This window comes from Kryptolebias marmoratus, linkage group LG7, assembly GCF_001649575.2.
Source record: "Kryptolebias marmoratus isolate JLee-2015 linkage group LG7, ASM164957v2, whole genome shotgun sequence".
Taxonomy (NCBI): domain Eukaryota; kingdom Metazoa; phylum Chordata; class Actinopteri; order Cyprinodontiformes; family Rivulidae; genus Kryptolebias; species Kryptolebias marmoratus.
Window position 1 is genome coordinate 20,848,579 of NC_051436.1, and position 8,684 is coordinate 20,857,262.

The following is an 8,684-nucleotide window of genomic DNA, read 5'->3' on the forward strand; positions in this document are numbered from 1 at the left end:
TGCAGCTCAACAATCCTACCACGTTCAAAGTCAGTGAGCTTTTTTGCTTTTGCCATCAGGAGGTCTTGTCAGTGTAAAGACTTGACAGAAAATGACATGGAATCTAGATTTTTGCACAGCTTTTGGCTTTTAAAGACTATGGTCTTAAACTTTTGATCAGCTGAAAAAATCATGTTTGAGTGTAAATGCAGTTTGCAGAAAAAAATTTTCCTTTAACATTGTGAAGCTCTACTTGGAACCTTCTTAAGATCCAACAGTGCAAAATGCAAATTCCTGCAATTTTTTGACTGGTCTTAAGATTTTGATCAGGAGTGTATGTTTTGAGATATTTTTTCATTTGTGAATCAAATCTTAAGTCTGTACTTAAAAAATGGTAGAAGGGCAGGTTTAGATGAATATATGGATATTCTAAAACTTATCCCTGTGGAACTTCAGGTTTTTCGAGTTTTCTATATATTACTGTTTGTCTTGTAAATAAATTGGTAGCCCCAGGCTATGAAAACTTAAGCCTGATAAACTGTTCACCTGTTTGATGGCAGTGTCCAACAGGTCGACCAGTAATGGGCTGGTGTATGCTGAAAGGATGTCATCACCTGTTGACAGACAGACAAGTGTTTACTTTTTCTTGGTCACTCTGTGATTGGCTGGAAAAGTATAAATGCCTGTTGATTCACTCAAAGCTCAGTGTTACCCATGATTGCTTGATCCAGACTGAAGTATGCCACAGCCTTCAGATGAAGCATTTGAAGGTAACCCTTGTCAGCACAAGTCAGTGTCAATCAGACTTTAATTTTAAAAAATGAAAAAAAACTTATTTCATTATTAATTAAAAAAAAAACAAACCTCGAGCCATTCTGTTGCTCCAACATTCCCAAAATCCCCTGCATCCCAGCTGACAAACAACAAACTGCGTCTGGGACTGAAACCTAAAAAACACCAAAAGCTACTTTAGGGAGAATAGTGGAATCAACACCTGTATCTCAGTTACACAGGACTTACACCTGTGTCCAGGTGAGTCTGACCTTTCTTGACCATGGTTGAGAAGCTTCGAGCTAGCTCCAAGAGGATTGCTGTTCCAACTCCAGACTTTACAGCACCTGGACCTAATGAGTCCCTCTGAGCTCCCAGTATGATGTACTGGTCTGCAGGGGAAATTGATGGGTTGCAATGACTGCTGAAACACTTGCGTTTTTTGTGTTGCGATGTCAGAGTATACCTGGCTCAACACGGCCCACCAGTGAGGAGAAGATGTTGTTGAGCAAGATGGGCTTCATTACATTGTAGACTTTCATTTGGACTCTGTGTCTGGAGCTGAGGTCTGGACCAAGCAGACAGCGAACGTACGGCAGTCGACCTCGCCAAGATGGAGGACAGGCTGGACCGGACAACTGGCTAACACACAAAGGAGTTTTGTCAGGCAACTCTCAGACTTAAGCAAGTAATATGAAAGGGAGAGGCTTACCTCAGCAGCTTGGCAGCCACAGTGGCGGTGATGGGCAGTGCTGGGATCAGTGGAAGGCCAGATGATGGGATAGGTGGGAATTTAGAGTGATTAAATGAGGGAAAACCTGGTGTGAAGGGGTCACCTGACCCCAGATGGACCTACAAAAAGAGATGCTGATTGGTCTGAAGCACAGTTGTGGTTTAAGTTCAGCCATGTGTGTTTGCTTATGTGCATTACATGTTCTGACACAGCGGTGTGTGAGTTCAGTCCCAGGCGACGAGGGTCCTGCGGCAGGTCTGCAGGATCTGGGTAGATCAATACTCCACCTGCCCCGTTTCTCTCAGCCAACCAGACCTTCTCTGCAAAACTGACTCCACCTCCAACACGCATCACCACCACACAGCCAGCCACAGACACGCCCACACTCTTCAGCCAATTGAAATCCTCTGGGCGGCCATAATTAGCATACACCAAGCCCCCCTGTACAAAGACAGGTAATGCTAACTCAAATTGTGGTTACCATGGTGACAAACATTTCCCTTTGCGCTCCCTCACCGTGTAGTTTCCTGTAGCACTGTACGGACAGTAATCCAATGGGTTTAGAGGAATCTGTTCAGAAATCTGACCTTCAGCATCCACAAGTTTCAAGGAGCTTCTCTGAGTCCTGTCACAAAGAAATCCACACAAACAAACCAATGAGCACAACATGGTGGTCAACAGCTTTTTAGTTTGTGTATCAACACACTGAAGTTTTCATCGAGATTTTGGTGTTAACAGCCAAACTTCTGGTTTACATTAAGTAATGATAGTAGTCTTTCCTTTCTAGTCCTCCAAACGACTACTGTCTCCTGAAGATTATACTGACCATCAATACGTGCAAATAAAAAAGTTTGCCCAAAATATGGCCCATATTTGTGGTGTTTTTAATGACCTCAATTTGGCCTTTAACTACAGTGCCAACTCAGATGAAGACTTTAGATATTTGGGCCACAATGTTTGCTGTTTTAGTCACTTCTCACTGTTAGATAACTTTCTTGTGCCATACAAATGTGCCATAAGTAGCCCATACTAAGAACTATCTTCAGTGAATGTTCCACAGTCTTTCAATTTTTTAGCAAGTCTGAGTTTTGACTTTGGCAAAGTTGTTCCTGGACAGAGACTTGCTGAAAAAAAAGGTTTAAAACCAGGGTGAACAGCACAATTTGTTAATGTATAACTATAGTTTCACAATTTGGGAATTTCTGTTGGAGTAAGTCATTATGCAGGATTTCCTGCAAATGTCTGGCTCCTTATACAGTATTCCTTATTTATTACAGTTGCAATTAGAAGTTTACTTCCACTCAACCTGAGCATAAATGTGATATTAATATGATGTTTTAATGTTTTTGTCAGGATTTTTTAGTAATTTGGATCCAAGGATGTAGACTCACACAAGGACCTGAAAAAGAAGAACTCAGATTTTAAAAATGAAAACAAAAGCTGACATGGCAACATGGCAACATGCAACACGTATTAAGTAGAACAAAAATCAAAAGGAGCACAGGGAAGCCAGACATTCAATGGATGACTGGATGCTGAATGAGTGTAAAACCTGAATACAAATATACTGGGGCTGAGCCGAGTGGAAACACCTGGGCTTAATAACAAACAGGTGTAGGTGAGAGAGGGCAAAGCCGAACTGAGGAGTGAAGGCTGACTGAGGAAAAGTCAGCCTTCACTCCCTGGAACAGGGAAAAACAAAGGAATAGAACTAAACACGATGATCCAAAACACAGAAAATAAACATGATAACCAAAAAGGAATAAACCTAATAAACACAAAAGGACTAACAACCTCAACCCCATCCCCCCAAAAAAATAAAAATACAGATCCTGACAGATTTATTTGAACCAAATTTTTCCAGGGCAGAATGATTATATAATTTAAAACTTGTAAATTTAAAAAATAAATAAATAAATAAACTTCTTGTGCATTTTTTTCTAATCCAAACTGGGTCAAAACCATACATACACAATTAAATATAAATACTGTACATTCAAGTTGCACCTCAATGGCATGCTTATTGTAGCTGTCATCAAGCTTTTGGCATCATTTTAACTTGATATTTGACCACTTTTCTTGGCAGAATTGGTAGTTTAAATGTGTTTGTTTCCTGGCAATGACCATTCTTTTAAGCACTGACTAAAAAAAATAATTAGGTCAGGGTTTTGGGAAGGCCATTCTGGAAGCTTAATGTTAACTTGCTTTATTCATTCACAAACTAGTTCTGATGTGTGCTTGGGATCATTGTCCTGATTGACACCCAATTGTGTCCACTTGTCAACTTGATGGTAATCCTCATCCTTGCTAACCCATGCTCACTGGGCACTATACTGGTATCAATGCATGATGCTACCCTACCATGCTTGAGAGTTGGTACAATATTCTTAGGTTTGAAAGCCTCAGCTTGACTCTTTCAAGCATATTTCTTGTCATTGTGGTGAAATATCTCAATCTTTGTCTGGTGTGACCATAAAACTTTTCTCCAGGAGGAGTTTGGCTTGTTCATGTGGACAGCTGCAAATTTCAGTCAAGTTTGAAGGTGTCCGTTTTGGAACAGAGTTTTTTTTTTTATATAGTCAGCACCCTTTCAATGTGGGCAGTGTCACTGATGTTCCAACAGTTTCCAGTTTATGTCAGACTTGAGCCTTAGTGGTTCCTGGGTTGTTCCTGAACATCCTAACAAATTCTTTCATCTGTCAGTTTTCTTTCAACAGCTAATCTTGATAACATACTATTCAGAATATCAAAGTTTGATAAACGTAAGCTAATATCTGAAAGCTTGAAGTCGGCACCGGGCCTCACCAACTTGGTCTTTTAGGAAGTGAATTTAGACAATAAGGTTAAACTAGAAATTTTGGGACAAATTGGATTTAACAAAAGACCTATGCTCAGAAGGACCAACAGCTAACTGATCAGACAACTGAGTATAACTGATGAAACTATAATGACCTGTAGAGAAAAATAATTGACTTCATAAAACAACAGTTCTGAATCAGTCATAGTCATTACTGGTTTTGTATTTTAAGACACATAGCAAACTTTTTTTATATTTTATATAGTTTTTGGTCAGAACTGTAGAAAAAAAAAACTATACAATGAATATGTCTTTAACAGAAGAACTGCTGGAAGAAAGAAAACCTCATAGTCAGTGAATAAGCACAATGAAAAGTACTTTACACAGAAGACAAAATGAGACTTTTCAACAACTAATATCACAACTATCCACCACTACAGAAGAGTTCTAACAAAAAAGCTGTGAGCACTCAGAAGTCACTTCTCAAAGTAATGTATTTAGCACCAAGGTTTTTTCCTTTCCTTTCCGTAGGAACTTTCTTAATTCAAATTTCTGTACTTTTCTAGTGTTTCTATTCAATTGGATTTGTGTGTATAGAAGAATCTGTGGTCCTGACTCCTACCTGTCAGGGAACTGCAGAGTGGCATATAGGGACTCAGTCCAGGTGTGGTCCATTGGCAGATTCCTGAAGTGATGCAGAATCTCTGAGGCCAGATCTGTTCCCTCTGAGGAGCCTGGAGGATGAGCTGCTCTGCTGATTCGACTGACAAAAAACACACCTGAGAGTCTAACTCCAATCAGAACGCTCAAACCCAGATGGTTGAGTGTTTTTTCTGTGATTTAAAGTTTATTTAAGAAACATAGTGTGTTTGAACCAGTTTGTGTGAACCAGTGTGTTTAGGTATTGTGTGACTGTCTCTTATGAGCTATTATTATTATTATTATTATTATTATTATTATTATTGTTATATTTTGTTTTACTATCAATACCAAGCCCTTTGGTAATTTGTAGATTTTTTGAAACTATAGTTCTGGTACCTTTACTGAAGTAAAACTTAATTTTTTTTAGAAATGTATAAGAATACTTTAAAATTGAGACTTTACTTGGAGTAAAAGTACTTTGTAACTTTGGTACCTGATAATGTTGTGGATATCTTCATCCTGCAGCAGTTTTCTCATCATTTCCCTGAGCTCTCCCAGATAAAGCCCTACCCCTGCTTCTGCAGGTGCATTAGTCTGTCCTTTCTGCTGCTCGTCCTCCTCCAGGCCCCTCTCCTGAGAACAGTAGTATTGCCCTCTGAACACAGCGAAGGCCAGCAGGAACGCTTGAAGATAAACACAATTATTATATGATCATCAGTTTATACACTGACTGATAATATAAGAGTGTTTTTACCTGCAGTGAACACGACGACTCCACACACACATAGCAGCATGTAACCTTTTAAGTTACCATGGCAACACCTCCCCACCAATGAACTAAAGTCACAGATAGGGCCCGTCACTTCCTCATGCTCTAATGTTACAAACTTTAGCTCTGCCTCTTGATCTTCACCCACTTCCTCTTCTTCATCAGACGAGCGCTGGATAGACACTGAGGACGACTACATAGAAAAATAATGTTTTCGTAGTAACAGCACAGAGAGGGTGGAGCTTGTCTTAGCTCATACTCACCTGTGTCAGGTGAGTTGTCAGGGTGTCCATGCTGCTCTGTAAAAGAGTTAAAACATTTGGTTATCATGTGGAGAACAAACTCCAACAACTGTGTTGTGTTTTGAACAGTTTAAGTAATCTGTACATCGCTGATTCTTCCTGCCATCTCCTCTTTGCCCCTTCTACTGGTCCTGTGAAAAGAGGAGATTTTATGGAGTGAAGTCCCAGACAAAAAAAGAAGTCTCAAAATAAGTGGACAATCATGTATTTGCCTTGATCCATATTTGTGTGTTTGTCTGTCTGTCTGTTAGTAAAATATTTCATAAACCAGAGGATGGATTTTAACAAATCTCCCAAAGAGTAAATATTGGATGTACAGCTGTGATTACGCTTTGAAGTCAACCTCATTCAAAATAGCCACTACAACTAATAGGTCCTAGAAAATCACAAAAAGGTTATAAGTCAGTAAATGTGACCAGATATTGAGTTAAAGTTTGGTGTGGTAGTAGCTGAGAGTCAGCCACAGCACATATTCTGCTAACAGATCATGTAAAATTTCGTGATACGTTATTTTCAAAATTTCATCAAAAAGGCCATAACTCATTTTTCAACATCAAAAGGAGATTTTAATTTAAACTTTGCTATAAAGGACAACAGGTGATACCCATTCCTTCACAGAATGGTAAATGTTATTTTTATTGTGTAGTCATATTCTTACAATATCTATTTAAATATCAGTTATTATATATGAATACTTGTTAGTATTAATGTAGTAGTAGTATTTGGAAATTGGACTATTATTATATTATTAAAACTAGTTTGGAATTTTATGAGATATCTTGATGTTTACCTTTTCAAGCAAGAAACACTTAAATAAATAAATAAATGTTCAGCACTACAGTGCGGGAACCAGCTTACCCGAATGGACAGAATCAGATCTGGAAGTTTCCGTGTTACCTCTGATACACAAGGCAGGTTGAATCAGCCATGTAAAGACTCTTGTTTAAATCCAGGGATAAATCAGCTCTTAACTGCTGCAAACTCAATGAAACCACAAACACAGAAAAAAGTCTCACCTTCAGTTTGGGCTCGGGATAGTCTCAGGTCAGAACCAGGACTGCAGCAGCCCTGAATTGATCAAGATTTGTCAGCCTGTTGTGATTGGCTTTTCAGAGGGGTCAGAAGTCACTTGTCTGTTTGGTCTGGTTAACTTTATTAACAGATAAGTAAACAGACACGCCGCCACTTTAATTGTAAAGTCTGGCTTTCAGTTTGTTTCTGTTTTTACATTTAAAATGTCAGTGATTATCTTTTAATTCTTGATTTTATTAAAGACAAAGTAGAGAAAAACTGTCAAGGAGGATAAATTAAACATCTATTCAGTGCATTTATCCCTCCTGGAGCCCTCAAAAGAAAGACAGATAGAGAAAGGTAGAGAAGCCCTTGTAACTTTGGGTCAATTTGACCCGAAGGCCACAGGAGGGTTAAATAACACCAAGGTATATATACAATCATTCCATTCAATTAAACAAAATGAAACTGTCACTTGTCACCTTGCATGCCAAAGGTTTACACAAAGTTCTTGAAAAATCTGTTTGCACTCGAAATAAGTGTTGTAAATAACTCAATTACTCCCACACACAGATTTTGTGTCGGCCATCTTGAGATGGGTTATATTCAAAAAATTGTTGAATCTGTGATTACTTTTGAGAGTCATTCCACTGGTTCATAAGATATTTTAGAAACAGACAAGTGAAAACACACACACAGATAGATGTCATGTGTCTGGGTTTTGTTCTGTTTTGATTTAGGGTTTTCTTGTATTTGCTGTTTTTTGTCCTTGTCTTGATATTGTTTTGTCGTCTTTATGCTTTGGTTCTGTGTTGTCATCATTCACCTGTCCTCTGCTCAGCAGTTTTCTGGTTTCTTGTCACACCCATCTCCAGCTGTCTTCACTCCTAATCACACACCTGTTCCCACTTCTCCTCATCACCCTCTGCTTTAAAACTTGGTCTTCCTCTCCACCTCCCTGCCGATTCATTGTTGTTTGTTGTTGCTGTGCTGTTGTTTTTGTCCACGGTTCCTCCTTGCCTCGCCTTGTTTTGTGATCTTTGGATTTTTGTTATAGTTAGTTTTGTTGCCACGTCAGCCTTTTGTTTTCTCCTTTTGTTATTTAAATAAATCAGTTTTTGTTTTAAAGATGAGTCTGCATCTTGGGTTCGCCTCGCTGTCACCACATTATGACACATAGACACAAAGGCAATTTTGCTTGCCTTTCATGTAGGTATCAGGTTTTCATAAATTGTCAAAGGCAAGCAACTCAGCGACAGACAGACACAGGAGACAAAGAATAAGGTAAGTGGCTTTATGTACAGTGCAGGGAGGGGAGTGGGTCCTGATCTGGAAAGGAGGGTCAGAGGTGAGTATACGGTTGTCAGCAGGAATGCTGTTGTCAGAATGTATATGGGGAAATTGTTCTTACGGGTAAGTGAGGAAGACTCAGCACAGACAGGAGGATCGGGGTTCCGGTGGTTAGTATTTACAGGTGAGTGGTTCCCAGGTAGGTTGGTTCAGCACAGATTGGATCGGGTGAGTGGCTCTCGGATAATTCCTCAGGAAGAAAGTTGGGGAAGATCAAATGCAGGAAACTCCAGGAGGCAGAAACTCTGAGCATACACAGAAGGCAAACAGATTAACAATACTTCAGGTAACAGAACTCTCTAGTGGCCGAGATTCATTACCAAACATAAG

General features: G+C 39.3%; 1 protein-coding gene across 1 annotated transcript in view; it reads right to left on the reverse strand.

The window, feature by feature from the left end:
• tfr2 (transferrin receptor 2) overlaps positions 1-7,003 on the reverse strand; it is a 15,231-nt gene extending 8,228 nt beyond the window's left edge. Inside the window, exons 1-14 of the mRNA XM_017432018.3 lie at positions 6,852-7,003; positions 6,079-6,124; positions 5,955-5,990; positions 5,677-5,884; positions 5,416-5,605; positions 4,903-5,043; positions 2,000-2,108; positions 1,682-1,924; positions 1,463-1,602; positions 1,217-1,392; positions 1,023-1,142; positions 844-926; positions 692-755; positions 526-593 (exon numbers count right to left, since the gene is read on the reverse strand). Coding sequence (XP_017287507.1) covers positions 526-593; positions 692-755; positions 844-926; positions 1,023-1,142; positions 1,217-1,392; positions 1,463-1,602; positions 1,682-1,924; positions 2,000-2,108; positions 4,903-5,043; positions 5,416-5,605; positions 5,677-5,884; positions 5,955-5,990; positions 6,079-6,099 — 1,599 coding nt within the window. The 5' untranslated portion in view covers positions 6,100-6,124; positions 6,852-7,003. The remainder of the gene's footprint in view (positions 1-525; positions 594-691; positions 756-843; positions 927-1,022; positions 1,143-1,216; positions 1,393-1,462; positions 1,603-1,681; positions 1,925-1,999; positions 2,109-4,902; positions 5,044-5,415; positions 5,606-5,676; positions 5,885-5,954; positions 5,991-6,078; positions 6,125-6,851) is intronic.
• Between the last annotated feature and the right edge of the window lie 1,681 nt (positions 7,004-8,684).